Source organism: Simochromis diagramma, unplaced genomic scaffold, assembly GCF_900408965.1.
Source record: "Simochromis diagramma unplaced genomic scaffold, fSimDia1.1 OVJJ01000197.1, whole genome shotgun sequence".
In the NCBI taxonomy this organism is placed as follows: Eukaryota; Metazoa; Chordata; class Actinopteri; order Cichliformes; family Cichlidae; genus Simochromis; species Simochromis diagramma.
Genome location: NW_024386935.1, coordinates 812323 through 838651, shown reverse-complemented (window position 1 = coordinate 838651; position 26329 = coordinate 812323). Strand labels below are relative to the sequence as shown.

The following is a 26329-nucleotide window of genomic DNA, read 5'->3' as shown; positions in this document are numbered from 1 at the left end:
TGCAATCAAACGATGAGTTTATTAACAGCCCGGAGAAAACATCAACATATGTCTTCTGACCAAAATACATGTTGTGGATACTTATAAAGCAGTGGGGTACACGCCCCCCCATGGCGTCAATGACAGATTAGAATAGGTTCCAGACATTAGTCACAGTTAATCGTACATCTTGTACATCTTTTAATAGCTATAAGCAGACATAGAACTTCTCTTTTCTATAACACTTTCCATACAAGGTAATAATCTTAAGCCCTCAGGGTCTCTGAGGCTAATTATTGACTCTGCTCATCTGTTACCAAGTAGAATAAAATGCAACAGGTTTGCAACAAGAAGCTGGAAACATTGGGGCCTCTGCTCAGGCCTATTCCTAGATTATATGTATTATATGTACTGTAAGCATGCATTGCAGTTATCCTTCTATGTTCTAGTTTCCCTCAGCATGTATCATCTGGACACTCTCACCAGTGAAGCTTAAAACCTTCTAGAATGGAACATCAACTCTAACCAAGCACATTTATGCATTGTGTATAAAATGAACTCAACCTATAAAAATAGAAAGGTCAATGTGATGACAGACATATTCAATGCAATATAAACCCTGTAGGAAATATTACCGATAAATGATACTGTGAAACATGTTATTAATACATTCTTCATAAGGCAGATTATATGGTAGCAATAAAAGAATCTCTGAATCCCAACAGTACTTATTAAACAGATAGAGACCAGAAACACAAACCCTATGAAAAAGGCAACACATGGCTCCAGCACTCATTCAACAGAAAACTACCCAAGTATTTATGTGTTCAGCCTGCAGGTCAAACAGGGATGTAAAAAAGGCACACAGAGCCTAATGCAATCAAAACAGGAAATTCAAAAACAACAAAACAAAAGCGCTCATCCTTTGGCTTCTCAGCAGTGGCCGATAACTGATAATGGCATTTCAGTGAGAAGGCAAACCACAATGCATATATATATATCTATGAAAAACAAGACAAAACACTAATGTGTAGTTGAAAGTCCCTTCTGGCTTGCTTTGAATGAAACATGAGGCCATGCCATGTGGTATGATTACAGCATATCATCATCTTCTCCTCCTCCGTACATGTTGGCCAGTTTCTTGAAGCGAGGGCCCCACTCACTGAGGCAGTCATAGTTCTGGTCTCCACTACTTGAAGAGTTCAAAGAGGAGAGACTTCCTGCATCAGAACCACCTCCCTCGTGGTCAAATACCATCTGGGAGTCATAAGGGGGTGCTGTTGGGTCGTTGTCTGCAGCCTTCAGGTTCTGAGGGAGGAGCAAAGATAACTTTTCTAGAAATTTTACACAACTTGTTTTGGTTACCTTACATAGCCTGGATAAAGATAACAGAATAATGAATGTGGAAGTTATTAAAGCCCAGACATGACGTACAACTTGACGTACACATCTATCCACATCCATGCCTCTATCGTCTGCTAGCAGAGAAGCCCAGACTTCCCTCATCAGCCACCATCTCCAGCTCATTCTCTCTGGTGCCCAGGGCGTCCTCCTGGTAGGAGATGCCTTAAACACCTCGCCAGGGGGAAACCTAGTTTCATTCACCCAATAACAAAAACATTCATACAAACCTTATCTGTACTAAAGTGCCTTGTCTAGCATTCACACACTCACAGTGGATACATCAGGGTCCAGTGTCTTTCCCAAGGATCCTTTGAAAATGCAGACTGGAGCCAGGAAGCCAGCCATGATTATGACTTTTAGACAACCCCTTCTACCTCCTGAGCCACAGTTCCCCCAAGAAAACCTTCATTTGAAAAGAACTGCCCACAAGGCACAAAATGCTTTCTCCAAGTGTGACAAAGCACATGTAAGCTGTTTAGGCATTCTGGAATACTCTAGAGCATAAAGAGCTGGTACAGCATTTCATGATCAGAACAAAAACAGTAGTACTCAAGAAACTTGGAATTATCAAGTTAATCCTACAATATTAGAAAGAAACCCCAATAATCAGATGACCTCCTGTGAACAAGCCTCTGGTGACAGTGGGAAGGTGAAACAGGACCCGTCACTGCTTGCCATGTTGCCAAGGGAAATTCCAGACTAGAGTAGAGTCTAGCTGTTTTCCAGGACACTGGTTCCAAGTTGTGAACCAGATTAAACTTTTAAATTCATGCACTTGCTCAGGCTCCTTTCTTACCACGCAACCAACTCCATCATGTCCTCAGAGCCAGTCTTAACAGCCAGGGATCAGACTGCCAGGGCCTGCACACATAACAGCCATCCAACACACAATGCACCTTAACCCCTATGGTACCTCCCGTGGGTGGTGAGCCCACTTAAGTGAAATCTTGTAACCATGCTTGAGTAAGTTTCAAGGTACTTTAGAATCTCACTCACATCTTCAATGAAGTTGTTCATGTCTTCTGGGTTGGTGGGCCGAGGCCGGTACTGAGGAGCAGGCATGAAGTTTGGCACCACGTTACTTCTTAACACCTCAGGCCGGTTGTCCAGACCACGGTGGAGAACACTCAAGTCATAGTCCTGATAGAAAGTGATTTAATGATGCATTATTATATGGAATATTTTATGCTGTACTTCTGCAATCCACACTCTTCATCCACTCACTGCTTTAGGCCTGTTGTGTACTCATACTTTTCTATCACTAAAAGGCCTGGGTCAAATCACTGAAATAATACAGCAAATTTAATCAGCCTTTTAAAACTCTCCGTTTTTCTTTTTGGCATTTCACCCAACTCCCCTCCTTTTTCATCCAGGCTTGGGAACGGCAATGGCAGAATTCTCCAGTACTCCAATAAACACAGTGACATATTTTCCAAGGTTTTCTGCTCCTGCGTGTGCAGCTTTGATTACTTTGTACTTGTGTAAATGTGTAATCGTGTAAATGTGTCCATTTACCTGATCATCCTCTCCACCTCCTTCTTCATCATAGTAATAGATGTTGTCCCTGACACTATCATCTAGCAGCAGTGGCTTCTTTTTGTCCTTTTTCCTCTGTTTTGCAAACAGCAGCATTAGCAGCACCAGTGCTGAACACAGAGCGTAAAGTTTAGCACACAGTAACCAACCAAAACCGGGGAAAGGAAAGAAATGCTCTGACCTGAGACTACAGATGTGTGACTCACCGAGCAGCAGGATGGCTCCAAGTATTCCGAGGATAAGGGGCAGGTTGCTGCCACCTATAGCACGGTCTGTGCATGTCGCCTCTGCTCCCTTGCCCTTGCAGTGGCAAACTTCAGCTTTGATGATGCTGTCCTGCTCCAGGCCATGCTTGTCTGCCACTCTTAGTATAACACTGTAATCTCCACTGGGCAGCTCAGTGCCTAAATTTAAGATGACCCCTGTTCCTGAAATAAACAAGACAGCAGAAATGTAGCTTTATAGTTCTGTGTTGATGGATTTGTTTTGTTACATATTTTTGAAAATGAGACATCTGAATAAAGCCAATCATCCTTCTTTTAAGTATGTTGTGTTAGGGTTTCTTTTCTGGCAGTACTCACTCTCCTCACACAAGCACCAATCACTCTAATCTCAGTGATGAAAACTGAATCATGTATGAGCTAAACTTTAGCCTTTGGAAGGAAGCAGCCCTGATGTTCACAACAGGAAATATTTTTGTTATCGCAAAAGAACACAGCTGATAAAATATCAGTGAAATTTATGAACCAAAATATTTCAAATTCTGGCCATCTTATTGGACAGCACAAGTTTGTACTTGTCACATGTTAGCAGTGTACATACTGGTGTCGTTCATCCTAGCGGTCCAGTTGGTCTTTGACATGCCCTGTAAAGACACCGAGTAGGGAGGTCCAAATTCTGGTCCGTCTTTATCTGTTACTGACAGCAGCTGAGGAGCTGGATCCTTGTTGCACACCTGAGGAAACAAAGTCACAGTGAAGCTTTTCTTCATGCTGATGACCATCCTGTAGGAAATCTTACAAACACACCCATCCTGCACCACAATTAGACAAGTTCAACACAAAACGACTCTTGAGCTATTGGAAATAAGACACACCGTGATTTCACGCTCTTCAATAAATGGAGCATTGTCATTGACATCTTCCAGCTGAATGATCAGGGTACCAGTTCCTGTAGCTGGGACTGCATCTGGTCACAGAACAAACACATCAGGAGACCAAAATGTATTTAAATAAAATCTGTATTATTGCTCAAAAACTTTGCTCTGGACTGATTCTTATAACTAACATTTGGCTGTTAAACATAAACAAATAAAGGCAGAGCAATTAAGGGCTACAGTGTTATTAGCTATGAGCATCCAAGGGACATCAGTTTGTACTGGAATTTTGTTTAAGGAGAAGAAAAAAACTTCAGGGCAATAACACACTTTCATATCACTATTATTTTGCTACTGGGAACTTCAGACCAGCTATTGCAGCTTTTACACTGATTTCAGATGTGATATCCAATTTAAGCTTGAGCCTCTGTTTTTTTAAGATACACATCGTTTTAATACTTGTGAAGATCAAAATAGTATAATCAACAGAAAGTATTGATTTCTAATAATTTCTCATGAAAACTGTTTTAATGTCTTTATTATGAAAGCGAATTAGATGACAATACCGCAGATGTGTTAAAATATATTTCTTTCAATTCAGCTCAAAATAAAATGAGGTCAGTCAGCTGAAACCTGTCTGAGGCACCTTTTTTGTGCTTGTACTGCACATCTCTCTTTTTGTGAGAACCAACAGTATTCACCCATCATACTCAATTTTCCCTGATATTGGTTGCATGAATGCTTCACAAACTGATCATTTAGTTGGCCTCAGTTTCCTTTTGAGCTCAATGTCAAGTATGAGTTCACAGATTTCAGGACAAACCTAATTTTAGCTTCACTTTTTTTTCACTTTATTTCTAAAGACAGAACATATTTCTTGAAACAAAACGTATTTCCTAAATGCTGAAACGCGCTGCTGTTTCTGTCCAGTCATCTTCGTTGTTCAGTACTTGGAACATCATACTGTAAACCAGGATGTGTTAGACAAAAACAGTTTTCAGATTCTTATTCAGCAAGTGAAAGTTCCTGAAGTAAAGGTGAAGGAATCCCAGAAGCAAAACTCTTGTTGACCAGTGTAATTATTCAGACACTTGTAATTTAATAAAATCATATCAGTGGTCATTGTGTATGGGAGTCAAATGATGATAATAGTGTGCAGCAGTCTGAACTCCCACCTACCATCATCACATGCACCAATGTTTGCGATGTATCTGCTGTTTGTGACAAAAGGAGCTTCTCTGTCCATGAATCTTCTCACTTTAATAAGGCCTGTGTCCTTGTCCACATTCAGCCAGCCTGCAGGGTCATTAATCATTTTGTACCTGCACAAGACAGTCACAGAAAGATGGTAATACTGTGCAGGCGGGGTGATTGCAATTAGCATGTTTCACAATATGGCGCAATGTGTTATTTGATTTTTGACATAGACTTACTTTTTCCTTAGGCTAAATACACAGTGACAGGTTAGGCGCAGAATGCCATTCAATTCAGTATTATTTATATTGTGATAAATCACAACAACAGTCAATTCAATTTGCCAAACCTCATGAAACACATTAACTGTCACAGGGTTCCTGTATCCTACCAGTGCTACCCCTGAGCTCATTAGTAGACACACCTATTAATCAGGATTTTACGGCTGAAGGGTAAAAAAAATGCTTTTCTTCAGAAAAAGAAATAAAAAACAGAGAAAAAAATAGAAATAATAATAATATTAATAATGGCTTTTAAGACCTTACTGATAACGATAATCCAAAGTAGTATTAGGAGTCATTAAAAGTCATGAGGGAGGTGTGGTCTGTGGCTCTGCTGCAGAGGGGGTTTGGTTCAGCAGGCCCAAGGGACAGTACAAGAGAGGCTGGCAGGGCAGCTGAAAGCAATTCAGTTATTTCAGGGGCATCAGGACCAGAAGGAAGATAAACGTCACGGGGCTTCAGCAGCAGACCTTGAGCTTATTTAAGATGCTGAAGGCAGGAATCTGATTTACCAAAAAAATTATTGGAGGCCGGAAAAAACAAAGGCAAAAGCGCACTGAGATAAACTAACTAAAAATCTAAACTGGGAATAAACTATGACTAACTGTGACTTTAGAGCATAAACATGAATCTGAAACAGTGCATGTGGAAAAGAAAAACATGAACATGCACCTGAGCAGAAAGCATGGAAACAACCATCCAGTCACTTGGATGAGTGACCAAACATTTCTCCCACAAAACACTACGTCCAGATGAACAGAATCAACTTTTTGGAGATTTACTTTCCTGGATGATTGAGAGTGCATCAAGACGTTTTCACTAGCAGCAATGCGAATGTTGTTCATGTGACCTAATTATCTCACATTAGGCCTGAGAAAATGAACTCTGGCTTTAAAGATTCTAAGACTGTTTACTCAGACTCTGAGAACTCAAAGACTCCTTGCTCAGGATCTGTGATCATTAAGACTGTTCACTTTATTGGCACTTGTTTAAAAGCTGTGGGCACTAAGGACTGTTTTTCACCTGCCCTCTCAGAGTGTGGAGTTATGTCCCAACAGACTGTTTCCCCTCAGGCTTCAGCTCGGCTACCAGCTCAGCCTCCTGTTCAGCTCTCTGATTTGCCAGGGGTCTCCATACCGGTCCTGCATCAACTTCTGCTGGACGTACAGGTCAAGCCCAGCAACCAGTGGCCCCAGTACCATTGTCTGCCTCAGCTGGAGGTTCAGGAGACAAGCAGCCAGCATGTTTCGTCGGCTTGGTGACCATGGACTCTTGTGCTGTTGTTCAGGTCACCCACTGACCTGGTGGCTTTTGGTTTTTGGCCATGACACCCTGGGTTGATGAGCTCTTGGACCAGTTTGGTACTGCTCGTATTTTGACGACACTGGATTCAACTAAAGGCTACTGGAAGATTCCCTTGTCTAGTGAGTCTAAGAGAAAAAGCGCCTACCCCACAAAGGCCTTCTCCAGGTGCAGCTTTCTGCACCATCTTTTCAAAATCGTCATATTTACCACCACAAAGTGTTTTTATGTGCTAAAAGGAAGGAATCATTTCCTTCCATGTTAGTAAAACCAGTTCTGAAGTATGGTTTCACTCTGAGGGTATAGCAACCGTGGCACCCAGTTTCTTGAAAAAACTTAACTTTGAGCTGTAATTTTAAACTATTTAGGGGTTTCTGCTACTATGGCAGTTTGTGGGAGGTGGTATGGTGGTTAGCACTATTGCCTCGCAGCAAGAAGGCCCCGAGTCCTGGGTCTGTGTGGACATTGCATGTTCTCTCCAGCTATTGCAGCTTTCTCCCACTGTCCAAAGACCTGCGTGCCCATAGTGTGGGGGAGAGTGAATAATTGTTTGTATTGGCTCTGCGAGACACGGTGTACGCTGCCTCTACCACAGCTGACATAGGTTCCAAATTCTACTTTTTAGGTAAAATGCTTTTCATCATTAGAGATCATTTTATGATTCTACTGTGTGTTGTCATAATTCAGTTTTCCTTATATTGTCATTAATGAGAACTTAATTGTAGCGACAGTGCAAAATCTGGTAGATGGATTGATTCTTACACAGCACTTTTCTGCTCCACCTTAGCACATAACATGCCACATTTACCCATTCAAACATTTTTTGTATAACAAGTGTGTTCTATCTAACATTCATATTCACTTGGGGTTAGTAGACATTTCAGTACATCTATGTGGTAGCCAGAGAATGTTCTTTTTCAGAAATATTTGGGCACCACATTTATTTTGCATCACAGAAAAATATATAAACCAAATGCTATTTCCATCCATCCATCTTCATCCGCTTTATCCGGGGCCGGGTCGCGGGGGCAGCAGCCTAAGCAGAGAAGCCCAGACCTCCCACTCCCCAGCAACCTCCTCCAGCTTATCCGGGGGAACACCAAGGCGTTCCCAGGCCAGCCGAGAGATATAATCTCTCCAGCGTGTCCTGTGTCTGCCCGGGGATTCCTCCCGGTGGGACATGCCCGGAACACCTCACCCACGAGGCGCTCAGGAGGCATCCTTGTCATATGCTCGAACCACCTCAGCTGGCTCCTTTCGATGTGGAGGAGCAGCGGCTCTACTCCTAGCCCCTTCCGCAAATGTTATTTAAAATCTATAATTAGTCTGTGTGACGATTATGTAACACTGAAGTACCAATCAGCTATCAACAACACTCTGTACTGTTAAGATTGTACACTTATTGTTATCATCAAGTGTTTTCATAAATGAGAGAACCAATTTATTCTGTTTATCTCTCTCTGGTGCACAATGCAAGTTTTGGGCTCGACCCCGTTGTGCTTGAAAACATTCTTCAAAGTTTTTGGTCTACGTTGACATGACATCATCATGCAGATTTGTCAGCTCTGGAGCCATCATGCAAATCTCCCATTCCATTCCATCCCAACAGCGTGCCATTGGATTGAATCTCGTGACTGTGGAAGCAACTTGAGTACAATGAACTCACTGCCTTGTTCAAGAAACCAGTTTGAGATTATCTAAGCTTTGAGATATGGTCTGTGGTCCTGCTGGAAGCATCAATAAGAAGGCAGGTACACTGAAGGGAGGGACATGTAGCAGGCTGTGTAATTTATGTTACTGACAAATTCTGTTCCTTTCAACAGAAACAAAAGTCTTCGGACCAGAAAATATTCTTCCAATCTTTGTTTGTCCAGGTGTGGTGTAAACTGTAGCCTCAGTTATCTATTCTTAGCTAACAAATCACCCAGTCACCCAGTTTGATCTTAAACTGCTGTAACCCATCTGCTTTAAGGTTGAATGTACTGTGCATTTAGAGATGCTGCTCTGCATATGATGGTTATCCAAATCTACAAGGGGTGCAACAATACATGTATCAATATTCAACCATTCGATACAGTGCTTTCAGTTCGGTACGCATATGTATCGAACAATACAACATTTTTTATTTATTTTATCAACTTTTCTTCTGACGATGCTGTCTGTGTTGAGCGCTCAGTGGATCTGCGTTCGACTACTCCGCCTAGGCTGCACTGTCGAGTGTAGATCCACTGAGCACAGCGCAAGCTAGCAAGACAGAAGCTAAGCTCGTTGAAACATGGCAACTGCCTCAACGCTACCCGAAATTGAACCTCCCCCACCCTCATTCAGATCTGGCCTTTGGACCTATTTTGGTTTTCATGTGAAGTATGACCCTGATGGTAAGCGCATCATGGACAAAAGTAAAACAGTATGTTGGATGTGCTACGCAATGCTCAACTGGTGGGAACTAGTGCGTTAGCGCAGTTAGGTTGTTAACGTGTCGACGCCGTCCAGCGCGATCCGCGGTAACTTGTTAACGGAGATTTGCTGCGTTATGGCGTTAATGTCATTTTAACGAGATTAACGCTGACAGCACTAGTGGGAACACAACGAATATGACTGCGTATTTACGCTGACATCATCCTGGTGCAAAGACAAGTGGAAGCAGACAAAAACAACAAACACGCATGCTTTACCCGATTCATTTAGACAGCCGTTAGCACATGATTCTCCTTATGGGGACCCAATCTGTTTAATATGCTGTTGAATATAGCCCAGAAGAAGCGTATAGTATAGCTTTTATTTTGGAAAGAGCCATTTCTCTGTAATAAAGAGAAATGGCCAAAGATGAGTGTTTTCTCGTTCAGATCGATTTATTTTTTTATTATTTTGTTGTTTCAGCAACATTAAACTTAAAAACTGTACTTTTGAGTTAAAATATATATTTATAATTTTAATAAATGACAAATTAAAAAGGCATGAATATTTTTTTGTATCGAAAACATATCGAACCGTGACACCAAAGTATCGAACCGAACCGAACCGTGAATTTTGTGTATCGTTGCACCCCTAATATCTACATATGAATCTCTAGTGGTAGTTTGAGTCAAGGCTAGCTTCCTATGAGCTCAAAGCAGTCTGGCCGTTCTCCTCTGATATCAAGAAAACATTAAGAAAACAATTAAACTTTTCAAGCCCGTCTGTCAGCTTGTTGGGTGCTAAAAAGCAAATTCTGACTAATACTAGGGGTGTTTTATAGTGTGGTTTTTTTTTTTTTCAATATTTCGAAAGTAATGTAATGTTTGCTTATGAGGTTGGTGACACATTTTTTGTTTACCTTTTTACTTCAAATGTTGTTTGAAGTAAAAAGATGTTTGGGGGGGTTTAGTTCCTAGTTGACTTACGTGACTTTCTGCTTGCGTGCAGTGTCTGGGTCTGAAGCGGTGTACTGCACCACGACTTCATCCACAGGAAGGTCCTCTGGTTTTACCACAAGCGTCTCCTTTGGATCAAAGACTGGAGCTTCATTCACATCTCTCACACTCACCAACACTGTGGCGGTAGAAGTGACCACAGAAACACCAGGAGCAAAAGGAATCTCATTCTCCACTGAAATCAACAGAGTGTGCTTGCTGGCCGTCTCAAAGTCCAGCTCCTGGTTGGAAGGAAGTGAGAAAAAAACACATCATAAGGGTGTTGGCACAGATTTTTATTAAGTCCCAACAAATCACAGAAAATGCTTCCATCAACTAATCACTGATGATAAATATCTCCCAATATTATGAATGAATTCCTGATTTTCTTCGTACCTTTGCAGTAGAAAGGATTCCTTCGTGTTTGTTAGTTCTTGTTTTTACTGTGAAAAGTCCATCAGGATCACCACTGACGATCTTGAAGATGGCGTTCCAGGCTGGAGTTTGTGGTTCATCCTCATCTGTTACTATCATCTTAACCACCTCAACATCCTTTTTGTTTTCATCAACTGTTGCATTATACTGTGAGAAAATTAAGGATGGGTCAGAATCATGGGAGTCAAAACAGATCTTGGTGTTCTGCTCTGTTCTGTTTTTGCTGTGATGGGTCATCGGAGTCTAATAATAATAATGGATTTATATAGCGCTTTTCAAGGCACCCAAAGCACTTTACAATTCCATTATTCATTCACTCTCACATTCACACACTGGTGGAAGCAAGTTACAGTTGCAGCCACAGCTGCCCTGGGGCAGACTGACAGAAGTGAGGCTGCTATATATCACGCCATCGGCCCCTCTGGCCAACACCAGTAGGCGGTAGGGTAAATGTCTTGCCCACAGACACAACGACCAGGACAGAGAGCCTGGGGATTGAACAGGCGACCTTCCGGTTACAGATGCGCTTCCCAACCTCCAGCGCCACAGTCGCCTAACCGCCAAATAACTTAAATTGTACATCAATAATTCATGTTCAATTCCATCTAATTTTATTGCAGACATATACTTCTTGCAAGAAACTGACTTGCTCACTATGAAATCCGAAATCTTAAAGTACAAAGTTTGACAAGATATAATATCAAACATATAATAGTAAACCGCAAGGAGGTGAAAAAAACATTAATTTGTAATACATCTCTCAGTGATCCAATAAGATTATCAGTTTATCCCTAAGTAATAAAATATTCATGCTAGTCAACATTTGTAGCCCCAGCAATGACAATCCATCTTTCTTCCACAGCCTCTTTTCATTATTAACCAAATCAACAAACATAATTATCAACTAAAACTTCAGCACAGTCATCAAACTCACCCACCTGGCCCAAAAATGTGAATTTTTAATATTTAAATACCAACTTACTTAAACTAGACATACAATTCAACTCCAGCAACTGAATATAGACCTTCTACTTACAAAAATAAATGGGTAAATACCTGTCAAATGGATTACAACACAAAAAGGAAAGTAGCCAGCAATAGTCTTCTGACCAAAACTCAACACAACAAATCACAATCTAAAGACAAAGCAAACATGTTAGATGAACCCATTAACTTCATAAAGCACTCAGCAAAATATCAAAAAACTAATTACTTAAGAGTGATGACAAATTCTCTATTTGTTAACAAGACTGATGTGTTTACTTTAAGAGTAACACAAGTTTTTAGCAATTTCTGGGCTCAGTCTGCTTCGTCTTTTGTTGTAGACTTTCTGGAATGTCATGTCATCAAGTTTATTCTAAACATTGTCAAGCAAAGCTAGAAGCTTGCATAGTACTAGATGCAGCATGTAATTTATTTTAAATAAAATAAAGATTTCTGTTGAAATTATTAAAAAAAGAGAATAGCTTAGAGCTGAAAAATCTTGCTTGTTTTATTTTTCTCCTTGAAAGCAGTGGCTATTTTTGACAGATGTTAATGAATTCACAGCACAGTCTTCTCTTTCTCTCTTCTGATATGAACGAATGGAGCTAAATATTCAGTCTGTGGTTTTCTCTCTCCTGTATTAGAGTAATCATTCTAATAAGACAATATTTATTATTTATACTTTAGATTCCATTGTTTACGTGAATGGATGGTCTATACTGCCTTTCAGGATCCTCAAAACAATTATGGGAGATGGGGTGTTGTTTTCTTCTGTACATGTCTGGCACCCTGAGTATTTTAAGTATCAAAAACAAGTCTAAGAATTGTTGTTGAAGTTCTTTTAATGTTGCCATCACCTTTTTTGCTTTTGTTGTGACAATAGTTTACTTCATAGCCTAGAGTGAAAAACTCATTTGCTCCCACCTGATGTGGTGTTAAGGCGATATTTAGTTTCACCAGTACGTGGCAATGGTGGCCACTGCCACCTACTGGCTCAGACAAATTAGTAACTGGCAAAGTAATCCCTTACAAAAGTGTCACGTTCTGAGTTTTAGTTTATTTTGATGTTTATGGTATGTTTAAGTTCTTTAAGTTATCTAAGTTCATTTGTTATTAGTTTCCCCTTGTGTTTTCAACCCCTGTTAAGTCCCCCTTGCCCTTCATGTGTTTCATATCTCTTCTTATGCTGTCAAGTTCATGTAGTCATGTCTGCGTTTCATTATGTTTCCTATTTTATTTTGTAAGAGGTCCTGTGTTCTGTGTTTTGTCTTACTCTTTCCCTGTGGCGTTGTTATGTCCACGTTGTGTCTACTGTGCCTTTCTGTCCCATGTTTCAGGTCCCTATGTTCTTTCTCCTCAGTTGCTGTTAAGTTCACATGTCTAGAGTTCAGTCAGTGTGTTTCCTGTTTTACTTTGAAGGTCCATGTCTTATGTCAGTGTTTCTAGTTTTGCTTCCCTTGTCTGGTCCAGCCTGATTACTCCCAGCTGTGCTCTCCTTCTGTGTCTCATTCCCTCGTTATCCCTCAGTGTATTTAAGCCCTATGTTTCTCTTTGTCAGTGTTGTAGTCTCCCTCATGGTGGTGTTTCCCTGTGTGTCAGTTTATCCATGTCCCAGTTTAGTTTAGTTTTTCCCATGCTATTCTACAATAAAGCAGCTTTTTGAGTTTAATTTTGTTGTTGTGAGTTTTCCGTTTGGGTCCTTTTTCTGCCTGCACACAGCTGAAACATGACAAAAAGTAACACAGGCCGGTTATTGTATGGAAGCCATCAGTAACACAGAACTGCTGTTTTGCTGTGTTTCAGGTGAGAGCAGCATACGAGCACTATACACATTTATGTAAAGTTGATACTTATTTAAAGTAACATATTTGGGATGTAAACAGGGATTGAAGATAAGATAACTCTTTATTGTCACTGCACAGTCATACCAAGTACAATAGCACAACGAAATTGGAAACTGTCCCACGTCGGCACTGCGCACAACACAACACAACACAGTAACTTATCTTAATAAATAAAAAGAAAGAACGTATGTTTATTGTACATTGTTTTTATTATTGTTATTGCCCCCCAAAAAGTCTAGGGAGGTAGTCACTCAGGTCAGCTGTTAGAATTGGTTAGGTCTATTGCCCTGTTGCAAAAGCTGTCCCTGAGTCTGTTTGTCGGGGACCTCAGCAGCCTGAATCTCTAGCCAGACGGCAGCAGCTTAAACATTCTGGGTGTGTACAGTCCCGTAGGATGCTGCGTGCCCTCTTGAGATAGCGAGTGCTCTACAGGTCCTTTAGGGAAGGAAGAGGATGGACAATGGTTTTTTTGGGCCATAATAATGACCCTCTGAAGTGCTTTACCATTACTTGGTATCACTACAGCCTTCTTCCTCTCCTTATCAAAAACTATTATGTCCAGTTAGTTAGCCATCACCAGTTGTAGCTGTCTGTAGCTGGGAGTCACACAGGATCATAGCTTGGTCATTCTCAATCATCTTGGAGAGGGTGTATCCCAAATTGACCTTGTATACTATACCAGTCTGCTAGCATCTTGTATCCTGCTGCTATGTGTTGGATTCTCTCAAGGGGGTTCTTTGCACAGCCTGCACCAGGGATCTTGAGTGGTGTGGTAGCCCCCCACTCTCTATCAATCTTCTGCTTAGGACTCGTTCATGTCTTGCTATGATGATGAAGCGTTTCTGTGCTATCTTTCAGTCCAACTACTTAAACAATCCAGGTGGTTCACAAGTTCGTCAGTCTGGTCTTACAGTGTTGAGCAACTGCTCTATCTACTGGGAGCTAGTGTCTTGTCCCTCTGACATCCGACAGGCCTTTCCATGTTGTGCTAAGATAAGTTATTGGCTGGTACTTGAATGGGAATAGTCCCATCTGGGGATCCTTGGGAGATCAGGCTTTCTGGCATCTCATTCATCCACAGCTGGTTCATTTGTACTAGAGATGCAGTAGAGATTGTCCATAATTTTAAAGTTGTTCTTTGGACATTGACTGCTTTAATGCTTCAATGCCTTTACATGAAGGGGAATCTTTTTTCAAACTGTGTTCTAACTTTGCAGTCATTCAAATTATAATGTATTAGACCAGGGTTAACTGGTGGATGTGTGGGTGTGAAACTCATATCAGCTGTCTGGATTAAGTTTTGTGGGGACTTGGCTGATGTCTTAAAATGTGCAAGTGGGGCACTCACAAAACAGGACATTAGAAAACAACCAGTAAAATGACGTCTCAAAAACTATGTGAATTACATAAACATTTGCTACTTGATTTTCAAGGTTTTTTTTTTAAATCAGAGTTTTTTATGGAATGATGATTTTATGGAGTGATTCAGCCACTAATTACATTCACAGTAGTCACTCAGTGTGTCTTTAGGGATTTGCTAGCTTAGCTTAGCTCATAGCCAACCCGCTAGCAGCATGGCCTCTTTACCTGTGCCTCGTGCACTTTCCTGCTCAGATGTTTAGTTATTCATCGGCCTGCTTTAGCAATAACAACACTTGTAATAGGCTGTAAAAGGCTTCTACTTGTGCAGACTCCTGCTCGCACTGGAGCGGTTCACATCCATGTGAAGCGGCACGAATGACGATCAGCATCTCCAAGTCTGAGACCATGGTCCTCAGCCGGAAAAGAATGGAGTGCCCACTCTGTGTCAGGGACAATTTACTGTCCCAAGTGGAAGAGTTTAAGTTTTAATTTAAATTCTTGTTCACAAGTAAGAGGAGCAGGAGATCAACAAAGATTGGTGCTGCGGCTGCAGTGACACTGTACCAGTCCATCATGATGAAAAGAGAGCTGAGTATAAAAGCAAAGCTCTCAATTTAATGGTCAATCTACATCCACACCCTCTCCTACGGTTATGAGCTGTGGGCAGTGACCGAAAGAATGAGATTGCGGATACAAGGGGTGGAAATTAGCTTCCTCTGAAGGGTGGCCGGAATCTCCCTTAGAGATAGGGGGAGAAGTTTAGTCATCCGGGAGGGTCTCAGGGTAGAGCCACTGCTCTTCCACATTGAAAGAAGCCAGGTGAGGTGGTGCGTGCATCTGACAAGGATGTCTCCTGGGTGAGGTGTTCCGGGCGTGTCCCACTCGGAGGAGGGACAGGACACGCTTGAGAGATTATACCTCTCAGCTGGTCTGGGAACGCCTTGGTGTTCCCTGGACAAGCTGGAAGAGGTGGCCGGGGAGAGGGAGGTCTGGGCTTCTCTGCTTAGGCTGCGTCCCCCGCAACCCGGCCTCGGATAAGGAGAAGATGATGGATGGATGGATGGATGGATGGACAACAGACTTTCAAGCTGGCTCTAGTTAAACCATTGCTTAAAAGATGGCCATGACTGACCACGTGCTTAGAGAATAACTCAAGCAGCAGAAACCCAAGAAAGAGGAGCAAGAGTAGGAACCATTATGGAAGGACAGGCCCCTGCAGGGTGGATGCAGTAGTTACAATTGTTTCAAAGAAAGTAATAAGCAATGCACTCAACTGCCATGGTCTGTATGCCCACTCACCATGCCATCTACCAAGATGATGAAGATGAGGCAAGGATGGTCACTTCAGTAAGACAATGATCCCAAACACAAAGCCAAGGAAAGACTCAGTTGGTAACAGAGAAAGATAATAAAGCTGCTAGAATGGCCCAGCCCTGAGACCAGAATCCACCTGAGCTTTGGCTCTGTCTATACATTTTCAGAATTCATAGAAATGCCCCACAGAAGCTTCAGGATTTGAAAACTGCTTGTGTGCATGCATGCGACTAGTTTCTCCATAAAGGAGGCATCTTGAATCCAAAATACTTTTGGATGGAGTATTAAACATCAGTAAGCATGTTCAATACTTTTTCCTTGTGTCATTTCTTATTTCACATGCGTCACTGCACATGCTGTGGACTTATTTTGTTAAATGGTGTGCATTAGCCAACATTAGTAAGGCAGCTAGATACAGACTGAATGTGTTCTGCTTTAACAGAGTGAAAAAGCAGCAGTTAAACAAGAAGTTTGCAGTTACCAGTACTTCGTACTTACAGATTTCTGAGTGAAGACTGGAGTGTTGTCATTGCTGTCCGTCACCGTGAGGATGACTTTTGTTTGTCCAGTTAACCCTTCTCCCGCCATATCTGCAGCTTGTACTGTCAGAGTGTACTATGGATATTTCTGTTAAGAGATGAGGACTGTTAAGGTAGATCAGCCCATCAACAGGAAGGAGGAAACACTGACATCAGTTTACAGACCTCTGTAACACACGGCTTTCAAACTGACTAAAACCCTTCACCTATGAAGGCCTGGCATTCTGCTGAAAAGCTGAAGATAAACTCATAGAATATTTTGCTTATGACAAATACATGCAAACCTGATGCCATTATCTGATATTAGCCTTAGTCAAACTTTTTAAATATAGTGTATTATTCACCAAGCAGTGGTGAAACTGTGACAAGCATGACACAAACTAGAAATGGAGACCATTAGACTCTAAAGTAAAAGTTAAGCTTCAAGAACAGTGTTTGTTTTCAGCAGTAAATTCAGGTTTTACTTCAAAGGTAAATATTATCATTATCCAAGAAATCACCAGCAGTGTTTTTGGTGCAGTGCCCTCTTTGTGATTGATTTCTAGCAGTGACAGGCAGACTACTGATCCTGATTCATAAAAATGCTTTTTCAGTACTTAGGCGTAAAAGGACACTTGTATGTTAAATGTGGTTTAACAAATCTTACCTCTCTGTCTAATCCTTTACCAGTGACTCTGATGCTTCCAGTAACTGGGTTGATTTCAAACATGTTGTCAGTGGGCAGCGGTGGGTCCTGGTTCAGAATACGATAGCGGAGCTCTGAGTTGTCACTATTTGGCTCATCGTCATCTTTGGCCTCAACCCTAACCACCTCAGTCCCTGGAGTGGAGGAATTCAGAAAAAGGAAATAAAGAGCAGAAGTTTTAGAAGGTCTTCACACTGCTTCATTTAAGAATTTATTAAATCAAAATAGAGTTAGCGTAAAAAGTCTAATTTCATTCCAACCCACATTGAAATTTTCTGAAGGTTCTGAAGGTTTCTGAATATCTTAAAATTCATTGCATTTAAACCTCTGCACTACATTGATTTCTATTGATGAGAATTGTAGATAGTAGCAAAAATAAAGAAAACTGCAAATAAGTGCCAACAAGAAAACAAAATAATGTCAAAAATATGTTTAAACATACCGATGGTCGTGGCCTCAGCAACATTTGCTTTGTAGTCTGTCGTAAAATAAGGTTTGTTGTCGTTCTGGTCGATCACACGTACTATAATCTCCATAGGAGCCTCAGCTTGTCCTGCTCCATCAGCCACAGCATGTGCTTCAAACTACACAGGCAAAAGATTTCAACATGTTTGATTCGGAAAGTTTCAGATTCACCCTTTAAATTAATTCATTTATCTCTACACCTTTAATCTACACACAATACAAACAAAGCAAAGATTTTAGTGTCTTGATGTGACTTTTGTTGTGATTCTTTTCTTTTGTGTGCCACCTGCTGCTACTGGTTGGGGTGAGAGAAGGGAGACAAAACAAAAGACACGCTGACATGAAAGCTAGAGATTAATAATAACTAATAATTGAATGCAGAGCAGTGTATAAACACAATGAGTGAAAAAAGTTCTAAGTTCTCAGCCTAATCTTAAAAGTAGAGAGGGTGTCTATCTCTCAAATCCAAACTGGAAGCTGGTTCCACAGAAGAGTACTTTAAATATTCTAAGAACCACAAGTAAGCCTGCAGTCTGAGAGCACTTAATTGGGGTGATACGGTACTTTAAGCTCATTAAGATAAGATGGGGCCTGATTCTTTTATGTGATGTACAAAGAACATCAAAAACAAACAATTTTAACAGAACTTATAACATAAAATGTTTATAAAAAAGTTTTCCAAAGTCACTCCACATGAAAGGATAATCAGAATAAAAGCTTTCTTCATCAAGTGTGATGAAAGTGTGTATCTTTTGATGATCATCAAAAGATACACACTTTGGAAAACATTTGGACAAAGTGGGGATGCTTACTAGATATTCGGCTGTTTCCTCTCTGTCAAGTGGCTGTGTTACATACAGATTTCCAGTCTCTCTGTCCATTCTGAAACGACCAACAGGAGGCAGATCAGCTCCTGGACCAGTGATGCTGTAAAAGAGCTTCCTTGTTTTATCTTCATTGGAGCGGATCTGGAAAAAACACACAGGACTGAGTTAGATCACTCTCACTGTCTATGGTAAAGGTTATGCAACAATAAAGAAGCTGTGCAAGTTCATCTTCAAAAATATCAAGAGATTCTTGGTTATCCTGATACACAGATCAGAATGATTCAGTCATCTTGTGATCTCAAATCAATAAGATTGCTAGATTCTCTAAGCGGATCTGGAAAAAACCGCATTGACTTAAATCACTCTCAGTGATGAGGATAACAGTTCTGGGATAGCTGTTGCTCAGGATGTCAAGCAGGTAATTTACTGATCATAAGGTTGGTGGTTCAATCCCTATCTACTTCACTCTGCTTTTCAAATATCCTTGAGCAAGATACTAACCATGATTTGCTTTACAATGTTTGTGAATGTTAGAAAGCACTTTCACAGAAAAAGCATGGGAAAAAGTCCTCGTATGAATAGGACAAGTTGTATAAAGCACTCTGAGTGCTCAGAAAGAAAATGAGGAAGTAAAAAAATTTCTGTTCATGAACCAGTTCATTTAACGTTTATGCAACAGCAAAGAGGCTATGCACATTAATATTCAACAGAATCCTGGTTATCCTGATATCAAACATAAGAGAGCAGAGGAAGACAGCACAGTAGTGGATGTCGTAAGATAAATTAACCAATATACAGTATATAGCGTGAAACACAACTCTGTAGTTTTCTTAGAATAATTATGTTATTCCAACAATTTCCAACACACAGTATGGAAAAGACAGTAATAAAACAAGTGTCAATGTACTAACTGCCAACATCTTGCTCTCATTACTGCACATAAACTTTAGATCTTTCCCTAAAGCAATAACTTTTCATTCTCTTTCATAGATATTTTATTTATCTAAAATAATAAATATATAAATAAAAATATATATATATATATATATATATATATAAATATATATATATATAAAATAAAATTAGCTCATAACTAAGAGGCATCTAAAAAAACTGGAAATTCTGGAGATTCAATAGTGACAACTAAAAATGGGAAAAACACGTGCTGACTGCAGACGAACAACAGAGAAATCCTGTCCACAAATAATGTCAATAAAAGTCATTCAGTTCCCCTTACCCGAGCTACTTTTAGGGGATAGGTTCCTCTCTGATTCTCAGGAACATTGAGAGGAGGAATAACCCAGTCTCTCTTCCTCCTCCTCAGTCCTCCAACAGACTTGGGGAATTGAAGAACATGCGCTTGTGGATCAGTGGCATTCTGGGAAAACATGCAGACATATTGTTGGCAAAAGCATGAACAGAAGAAGACTCAGAAATTGCAATGAGGACCACAGATCTTATAATATATCTCAGAATCTGTGACTGTGTATCGTCTACACCATTTTTAACCTAAGACAGCTGATTCATAGATTAAAAATCGAACAAAATATTAGAAAAATTGGAAGCTGTTCCTCAAAAGAGGGACTTGAAAGCTGAAGGCTCTGCCTCCTATTATACTTTTAATACTCTAGGAACCACAAGTAAGCCCAGAGTCTGAGAGCGAAATGCTCTAATGGGGTGATACGGTACTTTAAGGTCATTAAGATAAGATGGGGACTGATTACTCAAGTATTGTATTTGAGGAGCAGAATTTTAAATTTGAGGTTTTCCATGAGGTGTTAGTGTGTTCAGTCCTGTCACACATTTACAAAGACATCATCCCAGCCCCACAAAACTCAGTAGAAACAGCTGATAAGAGTTTTACACCCATGTACATCCATCAAGTCAACACTTGCAGCTTAAGGTTAAGCTGCAAGGTTAAAATTAAGCTTGAAAAAAATTCCCTTCTCAGGTACCAAGGACCAGTTTGGCTACTTTTTAAATAATTTTCAATGTCCAAAAAATCACTTTGAAAGACTTTCATGAAGCTGGGAGAACACTTCAAAAAAAAAATTACATTAGGTAAAAGTCTGGCCTCTCATGCAAAATAAAGAGGTGATTTCCAGAAACAACCTTCACATCTGAATGGAATGGATTGCGACAAAGAAATTGGCCCTAGCATTAAAAGTTACACTTTAGCTGTTAGCAGTGGCTCATGGATAAAGTAGCCATTCATTTCACTTTTCTTACCACATTAATCTAATCTTCCATCACTTCTTCCTCACTCCTCCACAGCTGGTGCTAGCAGCATCATCCTGTGACTGTGAGGCCCAGTTACTAGTTGCTGGTACCACTTATATTATTTTTATTGTTTTCTCTCAGCTTTTCAGCTCCACCTGTTTGCCAATTCTTCCACACTAAACTTGCACAGCGAAGGCTGTGTCAGGTGGAATGATTGAATGGGATGCTGTCAGTGTGCAGTGGTCCTTTAAAATGGCCACTGGCCCAAAAGTGTATCGGCTTACCAGGAAAATGTCCAATATGCCAGATTATCAGTCCTGCCCTGTCTGTAAATGTGTAGTTTTGAAAAAAATATAAATAGATTTGAACTTTTCCTTCATGCCCCATTAAACAGTGTCTATAAAACATTAAACAGTCCCGTATGAAACAGTGTCTACCTCTGTGTGGTCAGCAGACTTCACTTCAGTACTGTGATGCTGATGACTGTATTCTATGTGGTCTCCATTGTGGTGCTTTCCACATTGATGACCATGATGGTGTCCATGGTGATGCTCATAATGAACTACCCTGACTGGAACTGTTATTTTCTGACCTTGAGAGTCCCATGAGTGGATGAAGAAATTCTGGTGTCCATTATAAAGAACAACTTCTCTGTTTACCTGGAAAGTAAAAAAACAAAAGTTTTATTAGTGCATCCACTACACTTCAATTCATTAGAAATGAGTTTCTACATTTCATTAGAACAATTATACAAACTTTCCTGTGATTTTTACAGTAATTCCAACTTTGCCGTCAAGTTAACTCACCATTAATACACCATCTGCCTTTACACCAAAGCGATTGTCATCAGTGCCGAAAAGAAATATTGTGCGGTTTGTGCAGTCAGTGAAGCCCACTGAGAAAGGATAGAAAAAAGTGAATCATTATAAATGTGGAACATGTAATGAAATAACTGGCAAGTCTACATCACCTTGCTGCATATGTCCTGCTGGTAGTGTTGCTGTATTTTTTAGTATTTTCCAACAGAATACCCACTAGAGCTGGGCCATATCATACCGTTCACGGTAATACCGATATAATGTTGGGCAATGACAAGAAAATGAAGTATCGCAATAGAATATGGGTAAAACGCGCATGCGCAGTGCCTTTGTTTTCATACGCACATGGCGAAAAAGGCACGGCGGCGACGGAGAATGAGAAGGGCGAAAGCGGATCGTTGAATGAAACGGATGAAAAATGAAAAATGCTCCCACTTCAGTGTGGAACTGGTTTAGTTTTCGTCCATCAGATACACAACAAAGCACTATTTTTGGTAGAGCATGCTAGCGGGCCGTCGTTATTACCGTGTTTTTTGGAAAATACGGCGCACTTAAAATCAATCCTTTGATTTCTCTGAAAATCGACAGAGCCCCTTATTCTGGTTGTGTTTACTGACTGATGTTTTAGTACGACTTTGCTAAGCCTCAAACCCGCAACACTTGATGGATTGTCGGAGCATTACGTTTATCGTAGGGAGGAGCCTCGCGGAGTGATACGTACTGTGCTTAATATTATCGTATTGCGTGTGTATAAGCTCTTTTTAAGTGTTGTGGATATTATACATGGTTATGCTGAGGATATGTCGGCCAATTTCCACTGGAAATGCCTTTTGGTTAAACTGTCAGCAAGGAATTTGCATTTGCACTGTTAAATTTTTATATAGCTTTAATGCAAAAAACAGCTGCTTGTTTAAGTGAAAATACATTGATGGTTGTTTTTGCACTAAGAAAGTTGTGGAGTTGTAAAGTATTTTGTCTAGTGTCAATTATATCGTCAGTTATATCGTTATCGCAAATTTTCAAATGTATATCGTGATAAATATTTTTGTGGTTTCCACCTGAGGCAGGAAATTTCTTTTTTATTTTGCTAAGTACTGAATTTTGCTGGAGGCTGCTCTTTGTTTCTTAACCAGTTTTACCCATGATTCCACTGGATAATGGGTAGAACTGGATTAGAAATACTTCTTATTAATGAGCAACAGTACATTTTCAAGAGACAAGGGAAAAAAGAGAAAAATGTTTGTTGTTCATGTGCATGTGTTCTTGTGTGTGTGTCTACATGCACTAGTAAATGAGTGCATACGTTGCACATGTGGCGGCTAAAATGAAGCAAAGTGAGCATAAACATTCTCAGAACTGAGTCTTGTCCTGCACATTGAAGTTTCCTGGAGCTGGAAATAGATGCTCTGATAATGTAGATTAATTAATGTTAAAAACTAATCTTAATAATTCGGTGTCCAGTTTAACGGCCCCAGGTCAGTAGCACAGAGTTTACACTGGCCCCTGTACATTTTTTGCAGGCAAAAAAGCTTTTATTTCTATGTTTTGAAATAGTAACATTTAATACAAACGATTTATCTTTTGTATTATCCTAAATTGGCAATATTTTGTTACTAAAGCCTAAAAATCTATTATAATAAAACAATAAATTCTAGTAAACCTGATGCCTCTCTTTACACCCACCCCTCCACGGCACAGGTAGCACTGTGATAGAAAGCCACAGCTGCTGTCAAAGTGTGCAACTGAAACACTATGTGGGTCTTATCTGTTCATCTATAATCACATCCTACAGGTGTGATTATAGTACAATACTATAATGTAGATTTTTTGCTGTGTAAAACAAACAGTGGTGAATTGGGGGAGCTGAAAAGTAAACTCTTCTTCACAGCTTGTTAAGCAGGTGGTTTGACGAAGGAATCCTGCTATATTTTTCCCAGCAAAGATCAGTATGTCATTTACTGTAACAAGTACTGCGAGATAAACTCTTTTAGATACGAGAAAAACAGTTTCTTTCACTCCACCTGACATCACTGTCTCACTAACTGCTCTGCCTCTTTATTCTTTGTGTGTCTAAATGTAACAAAATGTTTACATGTAAGGAATTTAATTGTGTGAATGACAATGAATACCTGCATCTGTGGAATTAAATTGTTTGCTCGACATTATGTTGTATGTCACGCAAGACTTTTGATATGAATATTATTTCAGTGTTCCTCGCCTCACCCCCCACCCGGTGATGGCAGATGCTTTCCTCTGAGCCTGGTTCTGTTTGATGTTACTTCCTTTTAAAAGGCAGTTTTTCATCCCCACTTGAATTGAAGTGCCAAAACGTATTCATAGTTTTCTTTCTCTCTGTTTTCACCTTAGTGACTTTTGTTGTGATTTGGCACTATATAAAAGCAACTAAAGGCAAATAAAGCAAGGCAACAAGTGAATATTCATGTTAAAGTCTGCATAACTACAGTTAATTTGAAAAAGGCTACAGTCCACTTATGTTTTATATCATCTTTCAGTTTTATGAAACCTCCTTCTCTTTCAGTGCTTCATAACATCTGAATAGCAAAACCTGCTAAACAGGCTTGGGGACATTGCTCTGACCTGAGGTTAAAAGTATTTGTGAGCAGTGTGAGAGCTGAATCTGCATTCCAGAAACCTTACAACTCAGATGCAGTTGGATGCCACAACTAGTTAAGCTGGAAAAGCACCAAAAAACAGACGTGTTTTACTTCAAAGCAAGGTAGAGCTATTAATACACTGCAAGCAATACAGCATCATAGTTGTTGTTTTTTTTGTTTGTTTTTTTGGGGTTGGGGGGGTTAATATGGGTGTCTGGACACAGCCTTGTCAGTGCCTTACATATGCTTTATTTAGTGATCACAAACAACAGTTTGTGGCAGAACAGATTAAAAATTATAGTATTGTTACCTTCATTGCTGCCATCTTGGACTGACAACAATTAAATGGAGGATGCTGCTAATTTCCAAGATGAAACTTGGAGTTGAGGTCCAGATGAAAATTCTGATTGGGAACTCGAATATTCTGACAAACTTAATCTGGAACAAATGGTATGATGTTGTTTGGGTTTCAACCGAGAACAACGTAAGCAGCTAACCTGTTAAAGGCCATCTGGGCATGAGGAATCCTTTACAAAAGTTTTTTAATGTAGGGCTGTAACTCACGTCTAAATGCTCCCACAGGTTTGTATAAACAAATCCTCACATATCTATTATGATATTCTACTGGATGTTAAGACCCATATGGAAAAGATATATATAAATCTTATAAAGTTTGTATCTGTCTTGTGTGAAACTTGTATGAAAAGCATATAAGAGTGAAAACAGATATAAGATCCCTTGAAAAATTATATAATGAAACTTGTATGTTTTGGATACTTACTAAAACAATATATGAAAGTAATGAGGAAGTGGCCACTTTCATGAGTAAATCATGTAAGCCTTACATGATTTACTCATGAAAGTGGCCACTTTCATGAGTAATCACATATAAGTTTTTACTATTTCTTTTCCATGTGGGGAAACATGAACCATTTCATTCAGGTTACCAGTAAGACACTAGATTCCTGGGTTGTTCTTACCTCTGCCCAGTCTCATGCCCGTCCTCAGGTGTTCCCTGCACACTCTGAAAATCAACAGCTCTGACTCAAATCCAGGCACACATGTCGACCTCTCAGCTATTTCTGGTGATGAGACCTAGAAGAGGAGAAAGAGTATTTTGGTTGGACCTGTAATAATAAAGTGACTAATTATAAGCAAGAGAAAATAAGAGTAACTGAATAACACAAGACAATATAACAATAACTATAACTGGCATTTTAAACAACAATTAAAATACTTTTGTTGCATCGCATAATATGAATATTTTAAGACATGTGTATATGCCATTTTTCAGAGGAAACAATAAAACTACAAAACACAACGTCATCAGTGGAATAATGGGAATCAACGTGGAGGGATATGGGGAAAAAAGCCTGCTATGCCTGTGAAACAGATTAATTCGTTTTTAAATCCTGCCCAAGTTTTTTCTGCCCATTTAAAGAGTATCAGCAAGTGCTATGAATAATAAAAGTGTTCTTCTTACAATAAAAGGTTACTTGATGCATAAACACAACAAATGTGTCTGCCCCTCCGTGAGTCTGGATCTCCTGGAGGTTTCTTCCTGTTAAAAGGGAATTTTTCCTTGCCACTGTCGCCAAGTACTTGCTCCTAGGTGGTCCTTAGATTGCTGGGGTTTTGAGGTGACTGTTGTTTTGACTTGGTGCTTTCCACATGAAAATGAATCTAATTTTATTTAATTGCAGCAGGTAATGTAACATTAAACATATTTATTTTAAGTAACTTTAAACAGAATGGAAAATGGCAGAAATTAATTATAACAAAAGGAAGACGTCTCACCTGAAAAATGATGACTAAAGTGCCAAAAACCGCAAACCAAGCGGTCCCCATCTCTCCAAATCCCCTCTTTAATATTCCTGTTCTTCCTGTCGCACCGTAAGTGTAGCTTCAGTAACTGGGTGTGAGCTGGATGGAAGTAAGTTTAAGTACTTTCAGCAGATGATGTCAGGTTACAGGTGCGCAACACCCTGGTTCCGTCATGCGTGAAGAGACATAACATGGTAGTTTCTGTTTCTGTTC

The 26329-nt window shown here is 40.0% G+C and overlaps 1 protein-coding gene across 1 annotated transcript; it reads right to left on the bottom strand.

Annotated features, from left to right (window-relative positions):
* On the bottom strand, window positions 1-26329 carry LOC120736833 (B-cadherin-like). The gene is given in 18 exon segments (XM_040037166.1): window positions 1-1287; window positions 2380-2523; window positions 2899-3029; window positions 3126-3347; window positions 3742-3874; window positions 4016-4107; window positions 5195-5337; window positions 10176-10426; window positions 10581-10766; window positions 16622-16750; window positions 17309-17481; window positions 17790-17931; window positions 18625-18780; window positions 19877-20017; window positions 21297-21518; window positions 21666-21754; window positions 25273-25387; window positions 26090-26329. Coding segments are annotated over 18 exon segments (2736 nt in total). The 5' UTR covers window positions 26141-26329; the 3' UTR covers window positions 1-1071.